Source organism: Chlamydotis macqueenii, chromosome Z (assembly GCF_036417535.1).
Source record: "Chlamydotis macqueenii isolate bChlMac1 chromosome Z, bChlMac1.mat, whole genome shotgun sequence".
Lineage (NCBI taxonomy): Eukaryota > Metazoa > Chordata > Aves > Otidiformes > Otididae > Chlamydotis > Chlamydotis macqueenii.
Window position 1 is genome coordinate 38,566,519 of NC_141593.1, and position 23,451 is coordinate 38,589,969.

Below are 23,451 nucleotides of genomic sequence, written 5' to 3' on the forward strand. Positions count from 1 at the left end.
GAGGCAATCTAACCAGTGTGACAGTGAAATTATTTAGCAGAGTGAACAATGATACAACAGGTTAACCTTTATATCCAGTCTGACTCTTCCAGTGAAAAGGAGTTTTGATTTACCAAACCCGGTAGTGTGATCTCCTGCTCTATAGACGTTACGCTTCACTTTCACTCTGCTCCATCCTGGGCCATCTTTGTGATCCTGGTAAAAATTACACAGATCTTCCTCAAAATTGCAGCCTGCCTCAGCAGGATTGAAAGGAGTTCCTAAAAGACAGATACGTATATTCTATTAGGAAGAGCACAGTACAATAAGCATAGGTATTTGAAGCACAAGAATGACAAAGTATACTCTGTTTCACCTTTCTTTGCATTACAGAAGATGAGCGTGTGCAAAGTTGTTATACAGACATAGTGCAAAGTCACAATCACAGAATCATAGAATGGTCCCTGCAAGAGGCAGGGACATCTTCGACTGGATCAGGTTGCTCAGACCCCCATCCAACCTGGCCTTGAACGTTTCCAAGGATGGAGCATCCACCACCTCTCTGGGCAACCTGTTCCAGTGTTCTACAACCTTCCATGTAAAAAATTTTTTCCTAATATCTAATCTAAATCTACCTCCCTCTCTTTTGAAACTGTTATCCCTAGTCCTATCACAACAGGCCCTACTGAACAGTCTCTCACAGTCTTTCCTGTAGGCCCCCTTGAGGTACTGGAAGACTACTATCAAACTATCAATTTTAACTTTTTCACAAGTGGGTGTTATTTTCTTATATTTTTGCTGGAGCCAAGAGGAAACCTCTTTCACAGCCCCTATAAAATATAAATAAGCTACAGATATTAAGAAGAGATTCCTCCTTCAGGACACAGTGCACAAAGATATTTGGTCCATTTGTTTTTATCGTCTTCATTCAAAAGATATTTAGACAAAATGAGTGTGAGTGTGCGTAGGTGTTATATTTTCATTTTGGTTTCCAAGGGGATAACTTTCTAACATCAACATTTAATATTCTTTTAAAGAACACTTTTTAAAAAACCCTTTTGTAGTCATGTATAATGTGTGTGCATATGCACGCCATAGGTATGCCAGTGAAATAGCTTCTGATTCATGTAACACCTCGAGGCTACTGACCTTTGGAGCTATGCCTCACTCATTGTAGCAGTGCAGCAAAGCAAGCTGCACCATTTATAGTGAAGCTGATTAAAAGCTAAGTTAAGCCCCTCATCCCTGCTGATGGCTCCCTCTTGACCTGCAATGTGGAATTCATGGGTCAGGATTTGCTTTAGTCTGAAAAAATCCCCATGGTGAATAGGTGCTTTAAGTAAAACATTTCTACTGCTCTAAAAGCCTTACCCATCACTGGTACCAGGTGCTGGGGGAAGGAGGGGCACAACCCAAAACCATCATGCAATTTTTGGTTACATCAGAAGTCAGAAACCTGTGAGCATCACTGTACAGCAGCACACACTACCCTTCTGCATGGAAGCTAAGAGGGGCTTCCTGGCAAGGGCAGGGACATAGGCGATCAGCTTCAGGAGAAGCAAAATCTTGGTGTTGGAGAGATGCCTGTGGTCTTTTTAGCCTCAAACGTGCCAGATCTAAGCACTGCCCATGTGTCTTTCTCTGCCTACAGAGAAAAAGGAGGCAGCCCTGCCCTCCCCCCACAAACCCCCACACGCTGCTTTCCTAGCTAGAGAAAACCCACTTGGAGGACTACCAGGTCCATGCAGCATTAAAGATTCATCCTTTGGTGAGCAAGTTTAATACTCTAGTACCTTATCCCTCTGTTTGGCTAACATTGAGACCTTTGTTGACCAAAACTTTGAGAAAAATAAGGAAAAAACTTGTTGCTGTTATATACGCTAAGGAGAATGAAGATCTCTACCTCAAAATGATTGAAGATGGAAACAGGAGGTAAGTCTGAAGGATTAACCAGCTTTGTTGTAGTTCAACAAAATATAAAGCAAATGATTTCTCAACAGAAAAAGAAAAAAAAACCTTAAAAATCAAGAGTTAGCAGGCAAAGCTCTGGCTGAACCTATCAAATTTACCAGTCAGAGTAGATCTGAACTTAGGCTGTGTCAGCGTGAGTAAATAAAATTTGGGGCAGAAAATACTACAGAATTTATCCCATACCTCAACACATATAAGTCATCTGAAAATTAAAAAAGAAAACACAGATGAGCACACAGCTCCAATCCATGGCATATTGCAAACATAACTCAGAATACTGGTTGCAAAACAAAGCAAAAACAGAACAGGCATTAAGAAGTTAATGAAACAACTAGATTTACTCAGCCAAGAGTCATGAACTAATAACATATCTGGAATCTGCCTCCTATTGATACTTGAGCAGTGCAGGTAAAGCTCGCAGAGACTCCTAAAGATAAAAAAGGGCAAAATAATCTCTTTTTCCGTGATCACTTCAAAACATTTCCCAAAAATTCAAACTTGTGACTGAAAGAACAGATGGCCTCAGTGGAAAACCACTGATCTACTTTTGACTATTGCTTGGTACTACAGTAAAACCCAAGCAACCAGTACACAGCTACTTAAGAGGCTGCATTCACAAGTGACAGAAGTTCTTCATCCTAAGTGCCTCTACAGCAGAGGTCACGTGGATTCAGCTGACTTCTGCTGCTGTGAAAACCTAATAAAACTCTGACAGACACACCATTCTCTGAGATAAATAATACCTCCCAGAAGAGTGAAGACAGGAAGGCAAGGCTCCCATTTTGGCTCTGAAGAACACCTCAGGGCATGTAGCATGAAGAAGATATTCGCTACACTGCCAATAATGAAAAGCCCAGGACATTTTCTTCCTCATACCATCACACCTGGGGAAATCCCTCCCTCTTTCTGCAACAGGCCTGCAAGTGGTAACTTGTTCAAAAGCATTCAGTCCAGTGCCCCAGCTGCAGATCCCTGAGGCAAGACCTTTGGAGAGGAAGCATTAACAACTGGTTTCTAGATCAAATAAATGTCATTAATGTTTATCTGCTGTTTTGTCACCAGGAGAAAGAGGAGCCCAATGGTGCTGGTCAGTTAAGAACATACCATCTGCACATCACTACCAAATACTGCAAGTACTGACGAACAGTTCAAAGGGGCAAAGTAAAGCGGGAAAAAAAGGAAGGTAAACAGCAATAAGAACTCATACCTGTCTGATTGCTGCAGTAAACTGGAGAGAAAGAAATGTCATCAAGGGCAACATAACCTCCCTTGGCACTATTGAAAGCAACTTCAAATATTACCTGGAAATTATAATAGTTTGTTATTCATCTACCACACACACAACAATAATTTTGGTACACATCTTCATATCACAGAATTCTGATCAGATGTCCCAGACAGACTCTAGGGCATCTCAGACACCACTGTGGGTGCTGGGACAAATACATTATACCATTATTAGGAAACAAATAACATTATACTATTATTAGGAAAACAAATCAGAGAGTGACCCTGACACCAGATCTTTACCTGCTCAAGGTCCAGGAAAAATCAAGGGGAACATAGCTCTTCTGCTGTTTTATGAAGCATCAGTTTTAAAGTAAGGCAGTAAGGCCACTGCCATGACACCATACAAAGCCAGTATTCACAGTCAGCGGTCTGTATTGACTATAACTACAATGCTTCCTAATTATTACTTATCTAGAAACTATCTGGATCAAGAGCTAAAAATAAACTGGGTGGATTACTCTGCTGTTACAATATTAAGTTCTACTGTTTACTCTAAACATCCTCAGACACTGAAACTCATGCCTTGGCATCAGCTGGCAGGGAAGATTTCCTTTAAAAAAAATTAGTTAAGATAAGAACCAATTGCTGTGTTTTGTTTACAACAAAAAAAACCAAACAACATTTGTACTTAGCTATTCCCAAGTGTTTTGGTTTTGTTTAGTGAGGGGGGCCTAAGGTGGTAGCTTCTGTAGGAAACTGCTAGAAGTCGTTCCCCTTTGTTCAGTGGACTCGGCTGGGCCTAGGGTGGACCCACTGCTGGCCAAGGCCAAGCCAATTGGTAGCAGAATGTTCCATGATAACGCCTCTGCGATAACGTATTTAAGAAGGGGAAAACAGGAAAAAAAAAGAGAGGAGAGAAGATGTGAAGAAGCTGAGCGGGGGCAGAGGTGCAGAGGGGGAGGCACAGGCCTCATGGGCCTTGCAGGCCTCACCCTCTGGCCTCCCACCAGGCAGCCGACTGGGCGCAACTCAGCCCAGTCTGGCTGCAAGAAGAGGAGAGGAGATGAGAAGTGAATAAGATGTAAAAAGATCCTGAGAGGTGTCTGCCAGCCTGTTGTGAGGAACAGCTGCAGACACCAAGGTCAGTGAAGAAGGAGGGGGAGGAGTAATGCAGCTCCTGGCCAAGATTCCCCTGCGGCCTGTGGTGACGACCATGGTGGAGCAGGTTGTCCCCCTGCAGCCCATGGAGGTCCACAGAGGGGCAGAGATTCACCTGCAGCCCTTGGAGGACCCCACGCCGGAGCAGGTGGAGGCCTGAAGGAGGCTGTGGCCCATGGAGGGCCCGCTGGGGCAATTGTTCTGGAGGGACTGCACCCCGTGGAAGAGATGACCCACGATGGAGCAGTTTCATGAAGGACTGTAGCCCATGGGAGGGACCCCACGATGGAGCAGAGGAGGAATGCAAGGAGTGCTTCCCCCGACAACGAAGTAGCAGCGTAAAACAACGCGTAATGAACTGACTGCGACCCCCATTCCCTCTTCCACCCCGTGCCGCTCGGAGTGGGGAAAGTAGTAGAGATAATGGTAGGCCTGGGAAAAGGGAGGAGTGGGGGGAGGTTATCTTGTTCCCTGTCTCATTATCCTGCTAGTTTTAGAAATAAATGAATAGTCAAGTCTGTTTTGCCCGTGACAGTAATTTTAAGGATTTCTCCCCATCCTTATCTCAAACCTTGTGCCGTTTTTCTTATATCATCTCCCCCTATTCTCTCGGAGGGTGGGGAGAGTGATAGAGACACTGCGTGGTCTGGTCCTGATCGGGGCTGAACTACAACATCCAGGAACAGCATTTCCTCAAGTAAGTGGAGGACAGCCCATAACTCTTGAGGAAGTGTCTTAAAATTTCTCTTAAGTATCAAAGCTCTGAGTTACAGGAAATCTTTGAGAAAAGGCCTGAATCACAAGGCAATCTCAGGGACAAAACAAGGATATAAGGACAAATGCTTCCAGAGTGAGATCCTGTTTAGTGAAAGCAATGTTGTGATGTCTTGCCTAGGGATGGGAGCCAAACCAGGAGAGCTGTGAAAGAATCCAGAGCGATCTCCTTTAGCTAGATGAAACAAAGAGAAAGACTCTCTTGAAGCAACTGAAGAAATTAGATACAAGGTTTAATCTTATTTCTATAAAGTGATCTCTAAAATAATGACTGTGTTGGCTTACATAAAAATTCCTGGAGCAGAATAAAGGGCTGTTTAGCCCAGTGTCTTGTTTCCAACAGAGGTCACCTACAGAAAGAACTGAAGACAATGACAAGTTTCCAGTTCTTCTTCCCTCACATTGCATTCCTGATGGATTATTTCTTTCCTATTAATTGGTCTAATCAGCTTTTGAACTGTAACGATATCCATAGGACACTGTGGAGGTGAGTTCCACAATTATGTGGTGTAGGAAAAAACCTTTCCTTTGGTTTATTTTAAAACTGTTACCTGGTAATTAAGAATTTGGAACAGTAACATAAATTATGAGAAAAAAGGAACTGTTAATCTTTTCTGTGTAATTCACGATTTTTATGAACCTTTACCATATTCTACTTCAGTCATTTTTTTTACAGGCTGAACACTGTTATTTCATTAACAAAATTTCTCCATACTTTTGATTATCCCCATCTCCCTCTTGTAGTTCTAGGATACTCTTTTTTAACTGAGACAGTGGAAGTTCCATAGTCTGCGGAACACAAGAGTATCCAGTGCATTTATCCAGTGACACAACACCCTCTGTTTTGCTGTTTACACTTAGTTTAGATAGTACAGATAGCTTCCAACATTCCACATGGTTTTATGAATGCCATGAAGAACTGAGAGGATATTTTCACAAAACTAACCACAGTAATGCCAAGCTTTAAGTGATCATTAATTAATTTCCATCTATAGCACTAGGACTGTTTTTCCCCTTGCATGTTATTTTATATTTACTGAATAAGTAATTCACTTACCACTCAGTATTATGAGACCTCATTAGATCTAATCTCCTCTCCCATACCATTTGAAATCTGACAATTCAAACGGATTACTTGATCACTGACTTTAGAGAGTATAAAAGGACTATATATCATTTGATGAAAACTAGCTTTCTCCCTAGTAATTTCTGAAAATCTGCAGGCTTACAGTGAATTAACAAATAACTTATGTGGAGCTAAAGCAAGTAGAAAAAAAAAGCCGATTATTTGTAATCCTATTATTAGAACTATACATAGGGAGAGAGTATATGTATATATTTTTAAATTACATCTATTTGTATAAAATATATGATATATTTCTATATGTGTAAGTATGCATGTGTGTATATAATACATATATACTGTTTATCCCAGTCTTCTAAGCTATTTATATGTGTATTAGATACAAGAATATATATTTTAGATATATAAAAAGATATCATGTAGGTATGTGTGTATGTATATATACCATATATATACACATATGCACACACTTTTTATATATACACATATGCATACACTTTTTATATATAGGTATGTGAATGTGTTTGTGCGTATATTTTTTAATACATATATACATAAAATATTTATTCCAATCTTTTATGTTTTGGGTTTTTTTTCAGTAAATACTAGGGAATAAAAAACACAATTTATTTCTGATACTCTTGAAATTAATTATAGTAACCATAGAGAGCTGGCTTTCACATCTAAGGACTACTGTACTATTAAGACCCAAGTTCGGATTCTGTCTCGAGAAAGCACAGAAAGACTGAATTGCAAGATTGTCTAAGGTAGAGAATAGAGCTCAAATATTTTTTTAAATTTTAATTCATGCACTATTTTATGATACTCAGCATCCTCAGAAATGGATAACAGAGCCACAGAAACAGGAGTGAGAGAACATTGACATTATTTAGTAAGAACTGAAAGACCTCACATTACTAGGACTCTACAACCTCCCAAGGTATTCCATTCAAGCACTTCACCACCTGACTTCATCTTTCCTGAAAATCAAGCACCAGTATGGAAAGTGATTCCTCCTTGACCCTTATGCAGTGGACAAAGGAAACAACAGATCACCAGCATTTTATAACCATCTTTCAGATACTGGATGGCCATTGCCATGTTCCTGACTTGGCCTCAGTCAGCACTGATATCTGATGCAACTTGGAAGTTGTAGCTGGACTGCATAGAAATTATTGCTTTACCTCCATGGGGTACAGTACATTGAAGTCGACTTCTGCTAGCGACCAGTCCGCACTGAGTGCACTTTCTGTTTTCCAGATCTCTTCATAAAAGCCACTCGTGTCTCTCAAGTAAACGGTAAAAACAATGCTACTCTCCTGCTTAAGTTGATAATAAAAAGATAAGCAGCCAGACATTGGAACTGTGGTCTTCGGTGAGATTAGCTGGGCCACTTCCTGAAAATGTTTGACATAAACAGAGTCCACATACATGTAGTGACCTAAAAGTATAAAAGAAACTTGGTATAAGCACACTATTTAAAGGACACCACTTACAAGAACTATCAGGATATGGGCAGGGACGAGACATGTATCTCTACAACCTAGACAATGATGGTTGATTCCTAGAAGTTTTAGTAATTTTAAAAGATTTTTTTTCTTCTTTTCTCTTACGTATAACCCAAAATTGTTTGGCTAAGATACCACTGGCAAAACAGCCAGTCTCAGCTCTTTCTTAAGTCTTTATTTGGGACCTTTATATTAAAGAAAGTAATAAACTCCCTGAATTTTGGGTGCCATTCATAAATTGAAAAATGTGTCACAACTGAGTAAATTCCTTGCCTTCCAACAGTTCAGTGTAATAGTCTTTTTCCAAGTGCAACTTTCACTGAAGCAACCCAAGCACATTAACAAGACTATAAGCCATATGTTTTCTCAGGTATTTTACTCATCAGTTCACTTAATATTTCAAATGAATTTGCAAATAACTATATTCTGCACATTTCACTGCTTGTATAATTCTGCTCAGTCTGTGTAGGATTTGGTTTCTAAATATTTTGTCTTTAATGAATAGACTGGGTTTTTTTTTGCAAAATCCTTAAAAATACTTTTGGAAGATGTTAATAAACAGAAAAATGCATCACAGGTTATTCTCTCAGACTCCCTCTCCCAACAGCCAATATGACCTGCAGGATTTTCAAAGGGTAGATCTTCTCAAACTTTGGTTTTTGGAGAGCTATCTCCATTTAAACAGATACGCGGTGCATCTATGGTTTTTCTTCTGCACAGAAGAAACACAGCATCAAACAGTATCAGTTGATGAATGGAAAAATGGTTCTTCACAAGTAGAAAACTTAGAGGAAAATGAAGTGTCAAACTGACAGAGTACTTTGGCATGGACGCTGCAAACTGTGCTGTTAGGTTTGTATCTACACCACTACATTAATTAGCTAAAGGTGTTCTCAAACCTGGAGATGTCACTTCTCGCTTCACTCCAGTGAAGGAGGGGAAAGGGCTTGCTTGGCTGTGGGTCTTCTCCAGCCTGCCCACTGCCAGGGGACGGGTGACACTTCAGCAGTACTTGCCCAGGAATTTCTGGGCTTCATTTTTGCTCTGCAGTTTTACCATATTTCATAGCTTAATTATGATCTCCCTGGCTGATGTACCTTCACAGCGCAATTCTTGGAAAAAGAAGGCTCTTCTGTGACTTTTGGCTTCTTGGGGTCTTCGCAGTCAATGATCAACAGTGAGGGTTTGGTGTGAAAAAGAAACACTGTGGCTACAAGAAAACAGATCCCTCCCAGTTGGCTGTGTTTCCTGTCACATACAGTACTTTATTTAATAGGTAGAGCCACTGTCTGCTGTTGAAGTTCTGGTGAGTTAAACTTCCATCAAAATTTTAGCAGCATTTAGGTGCTGTGGGGTGAGGCAGGGCTGGACTGACACTCTGTACTCAACTCACACAATTGTGAAATGAATAAAAAGGCACAGCGGCATGAGTTAAGGAAAGAGGATCAACCCTGCTTTTCATGATGTGATTCCTTGCACCAACACAAGCGTCACATTGTCTGAGATACACAGCGTGCTGCAGCAGCCAGATCTCCTGACTGTCATGAGCTGCAGTACATCATGCAACACTACATCAAAGGCTAAGATATCCCCCAACCCTTCTCTATGACTAGGTAAAACTTTCTCCTCTCAACAAGGTGGCTAGGACAAGTATTTCATACAGGGCAAGTGCTGAAAATCCTTTAAGTCTTTACAGTATTCTGCCTCCAATGGACTGTACTAACAGCACCACATCCAACTGAAAGAAACAAAACTCCTAAACTGTGCATTTTAACCCGAGCCTCTCCAAACATATTTCAATTCCTTTGCTATCCTACTCAACTTTCCCAATAGCCACTGGAAAGAAAACCCATGCCATATGTACAGAGCAGCAGCAGAAGATTTTAGAACTGATTGTGGCCCATACTTTTAGAATCCATAGAAAGATGAATTTTGCTGCTGTCTGTCCAAAATTTTATCCTGATTTTGAATAATTTTTAAGCCTAGTAAAGGGCATAACAACCTTACTATAAAGCTTAGAGGAAACCTGGGTGAACATCTGCAAATTTCCCCCATCATTTTCTAATCTTTTTTTTTTCACATAAGTCACTCTTACCCCACCAAATACCAGGAGAAAAGAAAGAACTAATGTAATAATTTGCAGTAAAAGAGTCATATTTGGATCACAGACCCAAATTTTCCACTATACTTCTGTTTTACCTTTGTTGCTTACCCAGTTCACTGTTAAGTGTGTGGTCTTTGGGCAGGATAGACTGAGAATTGCGAATGTTCCCTCCACCAACAAACCAGTTGACATTGGGGTTCCAGCGGTTCACGAAGCCACAAAGATGATTTTCTTCAAAGTCACATTCTGTAATTGGAAACATCACCAGACAGTGAGTGATTACATTACAGAAACTGGAAGAGAAGCTATTGGTAAGCATTGGCCTTGTTTTACATATGGCAGTGCAGATAATACCTGTATTTCTAAAACTAGACACAGCACTTAACAGCTTATAAAAAATGGAAGCAAAGTTACCCAGAATTTTTTATTAATTTTTGATAAAATCCTCATTTACATCCTGTTTGGTCCAATCTACCTTTTCATTATTTCACAATATAGGACTGCTATAATTTAGAACCAAATAACATGGATCTAAAATATAACACTTCACAGTATTAAACAGTCAGAGCAGAACTTCTAGTCGTAAGTCAGGGTTGGCTAGAAGCAAAGCAGGACTATATTTCATAGCAGTAATGAGACTGCTTTGTTTCCTTCACAGAGCCAAAGAATTGTGACCATTCAGTTGGACTCCACCACAGCTCTCCAGAAATGCAAAGGTCTCCCAGCCTCCTAGCCATCGAAATTTTTGAACTTCATCAGCAGTTTTTGGCAAATGTCATGAGGAAGTAGCAGTAAGTGTAAATATCAACAAAGTTTTGATTCTGTAGCATGCAAGATGCCATTGTAAGAAAGCATGAGCAGGCAGACAGCAGAAATAATGTCACAGCTGTTGTTTCTAATATTTGCAGCAGTCTAGTTTTGTGAATATATAACACTTGTTCCTGCTTGAACAATAAATAGCTTGAGAATGAATTATTGTATGTGAAATGCTATATATATCACAGAGGTGAGTGAATAAAAACACATATTAGTGCATGCAACCTTAGTTTTAAAAATATCTGTATCAAATATGGCAGCCTACTTTTCGATAAGGAAAAAGGCATTGTCTTTTTTCTAAACCTAGACCTTTAATTCAGTTTTAAAACTGCCAACAAGGCATTTTTTTTCTATGCAGAGAATAGGAGAGCTGAGCAGACAGTACTTACCAATACAATATCCAGGAGTTATTTTAATTTCAAAAACTGCTATACTGGCAGATTTATCTTGTCCCATTTCACCTTCCAGTACAATCTGCACAATATAGACCAAACTGTAAATTTTAGAGTCTCAGTATTTCCATTGTCACCCTGAGCTTTTAAACAGGATAAACAGGACAACAAATTAAATATATGCAGGAGGGCTCATCACGCTTACAGTCAGGAGAGGTGCTTTTGCTGGAAAAGCTTGGCAGAATGCATTACAGATGGAATCAATGCCCTTCCTCGAGGACAGAAGGAACATTGGAGGACAATGATAGAAAGCCAAAAAATCCCACACTTCATACAAGAGTATTGGACTCCAGATTCCTCAGCTGTGGCTATACAGGATGTTATTGCGAGCAATGTGATGGGGTTTGGGTAGAAATACTCTCCTCTCAGCTTCTGCCCAGAGGGCACAGAGGACAGGAGCGAGTGAGTGCAACTGCAGGCCCAAGGCCTGAGAGGTCGTCTGTCTGCTACAGGACGCCAGTAGTTGCCACGAGGTGAGGCATCCTCACCGCAGGGCTCAGCCAGCCCCTGCTTTCCCGTGAGCTGCACCACCCATGCGCTGGGAAGAGCACCAACTGCCTGACTCAAGCCAGCTCTGCTCACTGGCTTTAGGGACAGAAGGGTCAACTGACTTACACGCTGCCAGCCCTAGAGGTGAAAGCCAAGAATTAGGGCACAGAGTGGAAATGTTCAAAAAGCAGTCCATACACCCCAACGTGTGCATCAGAAAGCCTGTGGCACCTTCTAAAATTGAGCTTACCTTGTACTTCTTTGTGCTGTTCATTAAATCTAAGCTAGCTATAAGCCAGCTATCTGAAGGCTCCTTGGCTGACCACAGCAAACGATCAAAGCTCTCTCCTTCCTGCCTCAAGTACAGGTTGAGCCTGGCAGGATCAGGTGAAGTCTGCGACGTCGTTGCTATCTGATAAATCAGTCTGACACAGCTCCACTCCTCAGAGTACAACTCAGGGCTGGACAGCACTGCTTTCTCACCCTCATAAGATGTGTCCACAGAAATGTAATGTCCTGGGAGCAGACACACATCAGAATAAAAAATGTCAGAGGCTTTGCTTTTGCATCCCTGGACAAAAGTACTTATACAGGAATAGTTGTTCTGGGGCTAGGTCAGGAGATTGCAACCACCACTCATTTGTTAAGCAAGTCATTTACCATTTTCATACCCCACTGTACCTACACAAATGTCACTTTATGTGTCTCACACTATTTTTAGTCACTATTTTAAAATTATTGGAAATCTTCAGAGAAAGATGTTATATCGGTGTAAAGCAGATTATTAAGTAAGTATTGCCCTCCAGAACTGATAGCCGTAGACAGATTATTTGATTGACAATTTATACAGGCAGGAGTATGCTGCAGGAATATTTAGTTGGTTTACAGATCAAAACTTTCAAACTTCGTTTTTTATAATTTATATTTTAAAACAATACATAAAAAACACATTGCAGCCAAAAACGCCTGAAGCATTTCTGGTTTCAAAGAAGAAAACTAGAAAGACACTCATGTACAAATCACTGATTCAAAAAAGTGTTAAATGTAAAGCTACAATTAAACATATGGGGAGGGATATCTCAATGACATCACTTCAAAATTACTCTCTGGATGGATATTTTAGGAGCAGGGCCTGAAACATAACCTCCTCTACAGAAACAACAACAAAATAAAAGAAAGGATGTGATGACAAACTAAAAATGCAGAAGCAGGCCAAAAAAATGCCAATAAAACAACATGTAGTAAAAGGAGGCAACAGCAAATAAATCACAGTGATTCTGGAGAGTTTACTAACACATCAAAACCAAGATCAGGAGAGTAAAACAGGATACAGGAGTCACAGAAACCTGGAATGCAATGCCAGAAACAAGGGAAACAGAGAGAGAAGGAAAATTTAAAATAAAACCCAGCAATACAAGCTAGGACATCTATGTCAGAAACATTATCCCATAGACCATCTGGAAAATGATCCTCCTAATGTAGCAGCAATGTATATCAGACAAATCCCATTCCTGATACTAATTCTCAGTGGCTAGGCTGCAAGAAGAGTCATAAGAACTCAGGGACTGTGTCGAGTCAGTCCTTCACCCAGCAACACATCACACCTATCCTCTTTAGACTCCACAGAGCATGTATTTCTGCTTCTTTAATCTCATTTCACTTGACCACAGAGCTTGTCTCAGTTTCCACAAATATGTAAGCAGTTGCTTAACTTGGACTTATCAGCTGTTGGACTGATGTTAAATATATTACTTGCCTTTGAGGCAAACCCTCCCCTCCCAAATCCTCTCTGAACCCTCCAACTCTACCAAGCCACCCTGGGGTTGCTTCCTAGGAGCTCCCTGATTGCCTTTTGAAAAGTATTCTCTCCGACATGGAAAAAATAATCTACATGGACAGTCACTGACTCCCCCAGGCAAACAGCCGGTACAGATCTAGTCTACGAGGTTACCAGAGTCCTCTCCCATACACCCCCAGGAAGACGCCAGGAACAGACAGCAACTCTGACAACACCTGATTCCTTGAGCAGTGCATGTTACAGCATCCCCCTACATCTGCTCCGTCTCTCACCTGCAGACACTGTGCACAGCAACCTATTCGTACTGTACATTTTTGTTTAACATGTAAGATAAATGATTGCTACTTACTGAAGGGGTAGATGCAGCCCTAAGCAGTGCAAGGGACTGTGTAAATACAGAAAAGCTGCATTTTCTTTCCCTTTTTAGGGAATGGAATTTTTTTGCCTCTTACCATAATTTCTCTTTATATCTGCTGTGTCTGGTTTTAGTCTCCTGGAGGAATATACAAAATCACTGGTTAAGTACAAGTAACTTGTTACTGCAGCAGCATATGAAAGAAAAATAAACAGAGGAATAAATATTTTAAAATAGGCACCTAGTGTGCCTGCCAAATACTTAATCTGCCACTACTTAAAATGTGAGTGCATAAAACATCCACTTGCATACAGATATCCAGTTAGCTCAGAAGAGTTAGGACACACAGCATTTATTTGCTGACATGTGCTAGTCCAAGGTATGCATGTGTTTTCAAAGGCATGGAGGATAGAGGGAAATCACGAAGGCTCTATCAGAAGTCAAATGCTTCTCACACATTTGTTTTTAATTGATATAAGAGGTGATATTCAGTTCAGATGAAGAATCTGCGTTTTCAGGCTAGTCTGAATTTGAATCATTTTGTCTTCAAAGAAACCTACAATTCAGAATATATGCCCAGCAATTTCAGGTTAGATTTCAGCCCTATTTTTGTCTGCATTTCATAAGAAACCCCATAGGAAACAGAGACTTCTTATAATTTTTTTTTCCAGAAATAAATTAGTGTCAGCATAGGAAAGCAATCACATGAAGACCTCAAATTACCAGCTATAAGGCTTAAATGGCTGCCTGGCTTTAAGACTTAATTATAAGTAGACTAAGATTCTTCTACAAAAGTAGTGATTTAAAAGAGAAAGAAAACCTCTGAGTTTCCAGTCAGGATGATTATGTTACTATAAACTTGACTCTGCATTCTCTGTTTGCTGTACACTTGCTCTGACTTGGTCTGATTCCCCACTGATACGAGAGCAAAGATCATGAACTCTCTTTTTAATGGAGGGGGGGAGGATTGGTTGCTTTTTAAAAAATATATCAATTTGACCTATTAATTAAGTCTCCAGAAATACAGTGCTCTCACTCCCAACCTGCTAATCATTTTAGCATCTTCTGGAAGTTTAAATGTGTGACTGGCTCCACTGATATCAATGGGAGCACTGACAGAGAGCTTTATGTGTAAGATTAAATGCTTTGCCAATCAGGATCAGGGAGCCTGGCACTTTGCAGTATCAAGCACAGAAAACGCTGATGTTAAACTTCTTCCAAATGAATGCTGCCATTGACTAAATGGCCTTTATACTAAACTGTATTTCAGTAATAGCAATGACATGTGCCCTTGCTGCAGAAAGGAAGGTCTCACAATGCAGACCTCAAGGACTGACATAGAGCAATTGTGAGAGCAAATCAATGTGAAGAGAGGGTTTCTTGGAGTAAAGAAGCAGACAACTTTCCACACTTGTTTGTGGGAGTAACAGAAGAATATTGAGCAGTGCATGGAGAATTTGATGAATGCACAGTGCTGTAGCCTGAAATCTCTCATTAAATATTTAACTTGCAGCTTCATTTTGCAGCATACAACATGATTTTTTTTCCTCAAAATTCTCCTCCTCCAAATGCCCATAGCATTTACTTTATAGCAGTCATTCATACAATTATAGAATCACAGAATAGTTTGGGTTGGAAGGGACCTTTAAAGGTCATCTAGTCCAAGCCCCCTGCAAGGAGCAGGGACATCCCCAACTAGATCAGTTTGCTCAGAGCCCCATCCAACCTGGCCTTGAATGTTTTTAGGGATGGGGCATTCACCACCTCTCTGGGCAACCTGTTCCAGTTTTCCACAACCCTCATTGTAAAAAACTTTTTCCTTATGTCCAGTCTGAATCTACCTCTTTCTATTTTAAAACCATTACCCTTTGTCTCATTACAACAGGCCCTGCTAAAGAGTTTCTCCCCATCTTTCTTACAAGCCCCGTACAGGTACTGGAAGGTCGCTATAAGGTCTCTTGAGAGCCTTCTCTTCTTCAGACTGAACAGCCCCAGCTCTCTCAGCCTGTCCTCATAGGAGAGGTGCTTCAGTCCTCTGATCATCTTCCTGGCCCTCCTCTTGACTCACTCCAACAGGTCCACATCCTTCTTATGCTGGGGGCTCCAGAGCTAGACACAGTACTCCAAGTGGGGTCTCATGAGAGCAGAGTAGAGGGGCAGAATCACCTCCCTCGACCTGCTGGCCCCACTTCTTATAATGCAGCCCAGGATGTGGTTGGCCTTCTGGGCTGCAAGCACACATTGCCAGCTCATGTTGAGCTTCTCGACCACCAGCACTCCCAAGTCCTTCTCCTTGGGGCTGCTAGTGATCCATTCTCCACCCAGTCTGTATTTGTGCTTGGATTGCCCTGACCCATGTGCAGGACCTCGCACTTGGCCTTGTTGAACATCATGAGGTTTGCATGAGAGGGCTACTCTTCAAAATCACAGGAAAGCAAAACAGAGGTAGTCAAAAAATACTAAGAAAAGCCTGATGCAGAAACACAAGCATGCAATTTCTGGCAATTACTTGGGGTAGATTCAGCCCTAAGTAGTATAAGGGGCTGTGCAAATACAGGAAAGCTGCACTTTCATTCCGTTTTTAGGGAACGGCATGGGTTTTGGCCTTTATGGTGAAGACACCACACAAGCTTCTTGACAGACGGTAAAAGCCAGGGACCACTAACTACCTTTGACTGCTAACAGCTATCAGTTCCCTGGTGAAGGCAAACTCCTACAGCCAGGAGGAGAGGTGGGAGAAAGGGGAACTCTGAGATGTATTTCCCTTACCACTCACTCCCTACTCAGGCTGGCGAGTAATGCTGTTTTTACCCACATTCCTATAAAGACTTTTTACCCACTGTGTAAATTCCACTGTCTTCTCCTTGACAGCTGAATCAAACTCTACAGGACCAAGCATGTGTTCATTTTACATTCCTCCATGTCCAAGCAAAACATTGAGCCCAGGAGGGATTATGACCCAGTGTTTCAAACTTGTACCTCCTCAATGCAACTAGGCATTGCGGCAGCAAGACTCACAAAATGAGACCTTTAAAATCCTTCTATATGCTTGTCTGTCATCTTGCTGCTCTAATAAGCAGTTCCGTACAGAGTCTCTCTCAATTATAGTTGGTGATACATTAACTCTATGAGTCATTCACCCAAATTTTCCAAATCTATATTGAATTTTTTGGTATTTATGTACTTACCAAATAGGCATCAATATATCAGTCAGCAATTATTATCTCACTGGCTTAGGAGAAGAGGGGTTGAGATCAGCAATACTACTTTTTCCCAAAAACAGTGCAGAAACTACACTGATTGCTTTCTCTGTCAAGAACACAAACAAGACAAAATGCCAGACACTGGCTAATAAACTAAACCAAATTCCACTGACAAAATGAAAAACAACAACTGGGATAACCAAAATTACCAGTTTGCTTTTCAATTATATATTTCCTCTGTAAAAATTTGGAAGGGTAACCACAGACATGTTAGACCCTTCGCAGGGTTTATATCTGACACAGCTGTTCGCTTACTTCAGCAACAGTGCAGCTATACAAGAAAAATCACACATGCAGTGAGCTCCAAGAGAAACAGTATTAAAGAAATACAAAGCCAAAAAAAAAAAGGCTGGGAATTTACATTTGATTAGGCACTCACTTCTACAGAAAATTGGCAAGAAATGTCTTAAAGTTGCCAGTCACATTTGGATTTTCTCTGTATTTCTTATACAGAAACAGAAAAGAATACTACCAGGATTTCTTAGGACAAAAATTGATCTACTGATACCTTCTCTGGAATCTCAGTGTGTGGATTTTGGCCCATGGGTTTAAGTTTTGTTTTTTTTTAAATATTCTGCTGCCTAAAAAAAAAAAAGGCAGCAAAGCAGTTAATTTTTTAGGACCTATTAAGCCTTCTTACATCTCTGGGAAAAGTTAGTTAAAAATATTAACGGTACAGCCAGAGAGATACCATTTTGCAAATGAAGTCTGCACATGGAGGCTATCCCTAGGTACAGATGAGGTTTAGATGAAGGTTCAGAGTTTGATTTAAGAACATAAAAATTCTACCACCTACTTCATATGGGATTCTGGGTGAACCTCGGAGAAGACTTAGGGCACCAGACAGGAAAACTTCAGACTCAACACTCCCTTTTAAATTCAATTTCTTTTCAGTAGAAAGCACACTTTTCAACTAAAGTGGACATTTTTGCTGACAATTTGTCTTGAAAAACAGAACAGTGTGGATCACCATTAAATTTATCCTATCTATGAAAAGGTGAGGTTTTCTGAAGAAAATTCTTCCTCTAAACAGGAACAGTCACCATGTATTTTTGTAAGGCTTTTTGGAGGGAAGAAGAGTTGGAGGGTGAGGTGCGGGTTTTTTTCAAATTTTTTTTAGGCAGTGTCTTGAGAAAGCAAAAAATTGCATGAGCAAGTGACTTCAATTGGAAGGAAAGGTTTTACTCTACGATTCGATGAAGAAAGTAGAAGTAAAAGAAATCACCCAAACTGATCAAACACATAAAAGCACTGGAACAGGTTGCCCAGAAAGGTGGTGGAGGCCCCATCCCTGGAAACGTTCAAGGCCAGGCTGGATGAGGCTCTGAGCAACCTGATCTAGTCAGGAATGTCCCTGCTCCTTGCAGGGGGGTTGGACTAGATGACCTTTGAAGGTCCCTTCCAACCCTAACCATTCTATGATTCTATGATTCTAAGCCTGCACAGATACTTAATCTGGGCCCACAATATTGTGCTGGCATTAGAGAATCAGCTTAAGCTGTAACTACAGTGATGATTTTTAATGAGAAGTCAAACAAATGCAGTTTGGAATACTTTAACCACTTCCAGTTGGCCCTTGGGAGACTCATGGCAGCAGTTTCTCCCCTCAAGGGCCAGATACACGCACGATGCTCACAGGGCTGAGAGGCAAAGCCTGGCCAACATTAATGAAAGCAGAGGCTCAGTCCCAAAGCGTCCAGGGTGGTGCAATGATTAAAGTTACTTGACCCCACGGGGCATAACTGGTGTTTTCATTCCCATCAAGCCACAGATTACTACTTCTGGTAAGCTTTTCGATTCACACCAGAAGAACTGCATGGTGTATGCTGAGACCAATTAGCGTTATCATCATAGGAAAAAACTTTTTGATCTGTAAACCTCCTTGTCTCCTCCATGGTTTCTTAAAAGCAGCTCTGTGAAAATAGCTGAGGGATGGAGAAGCAGGAGGTGGTCTGTGTTTGTCATCTGCAGTGCTACTGTCAAGGTTTTTTGTCCTCTTGTATCTTGTGTTTTTTGCCCCTCTTGAGGGGCACCTTAATCCTAAAGCTGTCACCTTTCTGCAGCAAAAATCTGTGGTCCTGCCTGGCCAATGCCAGCTGCCCAAAACCCCGAAGTTGCCCAGGCAAGGAGGGCACTTGAACACACCACTAAATCTGCCCCTGTGCTACTCAGCTTCTTCAGGGGCAACAATAGGGTTTCCAAGCAACTTTCACAAAGCTGAGTCGTTATTTATTGAAAACAAAAGTATTTTATAGAAGAGTGCAGCCTGGGGCAATGAACATACAGGCGGCTGGTCCAGGCAGTCACGCACCTTCTTCCAGCCAGATGTGCCACCCTGGCCATGGCAGCTTTCTCTCCCCCTCACCTCGCTTTACAGAGTCCCCCTCCGGGGACTGAGATTTATCTTTTGACCGTTTAGGCCAGAGAGCTCATGTTCCCCAACTCCGGGCGATGAATCTTCAAAGGCTCCTTTCCTCTCAAGGGCTTGAATTAACTACCATCCCCACCTCCTGCCGTGTCCCCTGTTCCCCTAGAAAGTTCAGAAATACAGCTGTTAGCAAGCCTGTCAAAACCTGTAAAAGTAATACAATTAGCCCTTGAAACACCCTGTGACTGTGGCCTCTGGTTGCAGCTCCTACCACACTGGCAATGCTTTCCAGCCTGGATCCATCAGTGCGCCTGTGAATGTCTGGCAAAAGCCCAGCATGCGCTGCCTTTTGCTGTTTGTGATTTAGAGGAGTTGCTCTACAGCACTGGGGACGTTTAAGAGCTTTTTGGCAACAGGCAAGTCCTCTCCTTGCTCTCCCTCTTGAAGTCCCAAGATCCTTACGTCATGCACCAATTACACCAGATCTTCTGTTTGTTCCAAACACAAGCATGTGGGTTTGTTTTCCTTCACAATGCCCTCACAGATTTTTATAAACTTTTCAAGTTTTCTTTCTGCTTGTTCCAGCCAACCCACCAGTCCCAGTGAGCCGTTGTTCAGACCACTCAGTTCTCCTTTTCAGTTCATTACATAATTTTGACAGCTTTTTATCTGCTGCCACAAAAGCTGCCAGGGTCTTCTCCAGTATCTCTGGTTTTCCTTGCAACAGCTCTTTCAAAATACCATCTCTGTGATTTCTATTAGCTGTTATACTTGAGCAGGATGTAGGTAAGATTTGGAGACAGAAGATTCTCTGTTGTGAATTTCTGAATTGGAAATAATTCAGAAAAGCCCGCCCTTTCTTTTTTGGCATCCTAAATTTGTTTCCATTGTCCCCAGTGCACAGGGAATATAAAACATAAAAACCTGATAAAGTAGAAATCATCAGGCATCTATTTGTTCTCAGCGCTCACTGCTTTCATTACTAGCCCTATCCCGTTGCTAAATCGTGTTTCCACCAGAATCAGGCACACAGGGGAAAGCCCTGTGATAGCTCTTCCAGCACAGCTGCTTGTCCTGGCAGAGCGAATCACAGGGCTGCCTTCCTTCAGCAGAAGAATATGAAATTTCACCCCCATAGTATTTTCTTGCATTATATTGTCTGTTTACTTTGTTTATTGCTCCTTTCATTTATTTAAGCAGATGCATGTGGTGTTATGTGGTGGAGCATGCCTGTAACGTATTAGGAGCTCTGCTTTGTATTATGGTGCTGAGCATGTCTCAGCCTGCCTGAGGCAAACCTACCCACCTGCAGTCCATGCAGCTTTGGCACTTTTTGGAAGAAAAGTCCATCAGATTTGCAATCCAGACCCAACTGTATCCCGCACTCCACAGGGGAACCAACACGAGGAAGTTGGTGAGCCAGACCACGAGACACGGGACTTCTCATTGTGTTTTAAGAGAGGGGCTTTCCTGGGCCACACTTCTTGGCAGTTCAGAATGAGAAGTACAGCCACAGAGAGCTAAGAGTTTGAGAGAAAAAAGAAGATATAGTCCAACCCAACCAACCCTGATATAGTTGCCGCATGTCAGGATTTCCATTAATCTGGAAGATGATGTTTTTATGCTACAAACCCAAACCTCCTTGGTATGCCTCAAAGGGGTAAAACTAAAAGCGCATGGCACAAAACTCTGAAGCAAACCTACACTCAGCCAGGGACGAAGGAAGACTCCAGGCACAGCAAGCGGCAGCCCTGGGTGGGAGAGGACAAGTGTCGTAGTTCAGCCCTGATCGGGACCAGACTACGCAGTCTCTCTCTCACTCCCCCCACCCTCCGAGAGAATATGGGGAGATGATATAAGAAAAACGGCTCGAGGTTTGAGATAAGGACAGGGAGAAAATCCTTAAAGTTACCGTCATGGGCAAAACAGACTCAACTTGGGGAAAACTATTCACTTATTACTACAAACAGCAGGATAATGAGACAGAGAACAAGATAACATCCCTCCACCCACCCCTCCCTCTTCCCAAGTTTAACATTATCTCTACTACCTTCCCCTCCCGAGCGGCACAGGGGGGAAGAGGGAAGGGGCGTTGTAGTCAGTTCATCACACGTTGTTTTACGCCACTGCTTCATGGTCAGGGGAAGAACTCCTCACATTCCTCCCCTGCTCCGTTGTGCGGTCCCACCCATATGCCACAGTCCTTCCTGAAACTGCTCTGACATGGGTCATCTCTTCCACGGGGTGCAGTCCCTCCAGAACAGCTGCCCCAACGGGCCCTCCAAAGGCCACAGCCTCCTTCAGGCACCCACCTCCCCCGATGTGGGCTTCATGGGCTCCAAGTGGATATCTGCTCCTCCGTGGACCTCCATGGGCTGCAGGGGGACAACCTGCTCCACCATGGTCTTCACCACAGGCTGCACGGGAATCTTGGCCAGGAGCTGCATTACTCCTCCCTCTCCTTCTTCACTGACCTTGGCATCTGCAGCCGTTCCTCTCACAAGACAAGTTCTTCACAACAAGCTGGCAGACGCCTCTCAGAATCTCTTCACATCATCCACCTCCTCTCCTCTCCGCTTCTTGCAGCCGGGCCGGCCTGAGTCGGGCCCAGTCGGCCACCTGGCGAGAGGCCAGAGGGTGAGGCCTGCAAGGCCCATGAGGACTCGTCCTCCCCCTCTGCGCCTCTGCCCCCGCTCAGCTTCTTCACATCTTCTCTTCTCTCTTTTTTTTTCTGTTTTCCCCTTCTTAAATACGTTATCGCAGAGGCGTTATCACGGAACATTCTGCTACCAATTGGCTCGGCCTTGGCCAGCAGTGGGTCCGCCCTAGGCCCAGCCAAGTCCACTGAACAAAGGGGAGCAACTTCTAGCAGTTTCCTACAGAAGCTACCACCGCAGCCTTCCCTCACTAAACAAAACCACAACAACAAGCAAGCGTTGGAGCTGGGGCAAGCAGAAACAAAGGTCTGCCCAGCATGACTTGGCTCAGGCATATGAGGGTATGCCTGAGGTCACAGCGTGCAGGGGGGTCCTGGGCCAGGCTGCAACATTGCCTTCAGGGAAAGAAAAAACCCTCAACCAGTAGCCTTCTGGAGCGCATCTGCAAACCACAGGGATGCACTCAGTGAAAGATTATAAAAGCAAAACTTTTCTACTGCATGGATCTGCTCTCTCTCTGCGTGTGCCAAATCACTTGGCCTACTGCATTAGCCCGAAAACCAGCTCATCTGCCTGAACTCTTGTCTGTCGCTCCCAGCTACATCAGATCAACTAATAAAACATAACCTTTGCACATAAGCCTTGTCTCTCCAAGGAAAATTATAAATGTGCTTGTCCTACATAAATTACATTTACTCTGATACTCACTTGGGACCTAGGTCCTACATAGACTGAAATATCATTTGGTTTTGAAATATTTGAAATATTTATTTGGTTTCACTGGCTTCAGAAGTTGAACTCCTCTGAGTTTAGTTTCCTGCTTTCTGTAAGCTTGGTGGTTTTATACTCTTTTCTAATACCAGGATCATTAGGATGACTGTCAGGCTCATAATGGGCAGAAAAATGATCTCACATCACAAAATACAAACAGAACTGCTAACAGACAAGGTACATTATTTGTGTCCATGTCTTGAAATAGTTGGCTACAGAAAATGCTTACAGGTGAGCTAACCAGATCCTGACGGGTGCTAGCAGTAGTCTGGTAGAAGGTTACTTGAGGGAATCTGCCTAGCCACACCATCAGTTCCCAAAAGCTGCAGGAGGTTGCTGTCTCGTAACCTGTTTATCACCGGCTGCTGTGGCAGGCCCTTAGCTGCTGCTTTGTTTACTCAATGGCCACTCTCGAGCAATCCACTCTTAAGCGAGAAAGCAGTCACAGTGACTCATCTTCTGCCCCAGCAACCTTCATCCTAGACCAGGAACATGCAATGGTGAAGATTCAGCATCTGCAACCACAAAACCTGCAGCCAAAGAACACATCTATTCATGTTGAACATCACAACGACCAGGACCATGGTTAATGTTTCCTGGAGCTCTGCAAAACTGCATCCAGCAGTTAGCCACTTCAAAGATCAACATTGGCGGCTTCAATTTACCAGGGATGC

The 23,451-nt window shown here is 42.3% G+C and overlaps 1 protein-coding gene across 3 annotated transcripts in view; it reads right to left on the minus strand.

Moving 5' to 3' along the window:
- Positions 1-23,451, minus strand: part of MAMDC2 (MAM domain containing 2) — a 64,907-nt gene that overhangs the window by 18,651 nt on the left and 22,805 nt on the right. For 2 of the 3 annotated variants that reach the window (XM_086770580.1, XM_086770582.1), the window contains exons 3-8: positions 11,816-12,081; positions 11,014-11,098; positions 9,917-10,054; positions 7,381-7,637; positions 3,158-3,251; positions 114-260 (exon numbers count right to left, since the gene is read on the minus strand). In XM_086770580.1, coding sequence (XP_086626706.1) covers positions 114-260; positions 3,158-3,251; positions 7,381-7,637; positions 9,917-10,054; positions 11,014-11,098; positions 11,816-12,081 — 987 coding nt within the window. Of the gene's footprint in view, positions 1-113; positions 261-3,157; positions 3,252-7,380; positions 7,638-9,916; positions 10,055-11,013; positions 11,099-11,221; positions 11,401-11,815; positions 12,082-23,451 lie in introns of those variants that run through there. The other variant, XM_086770581.1, reaches the window with a different exon arrangement.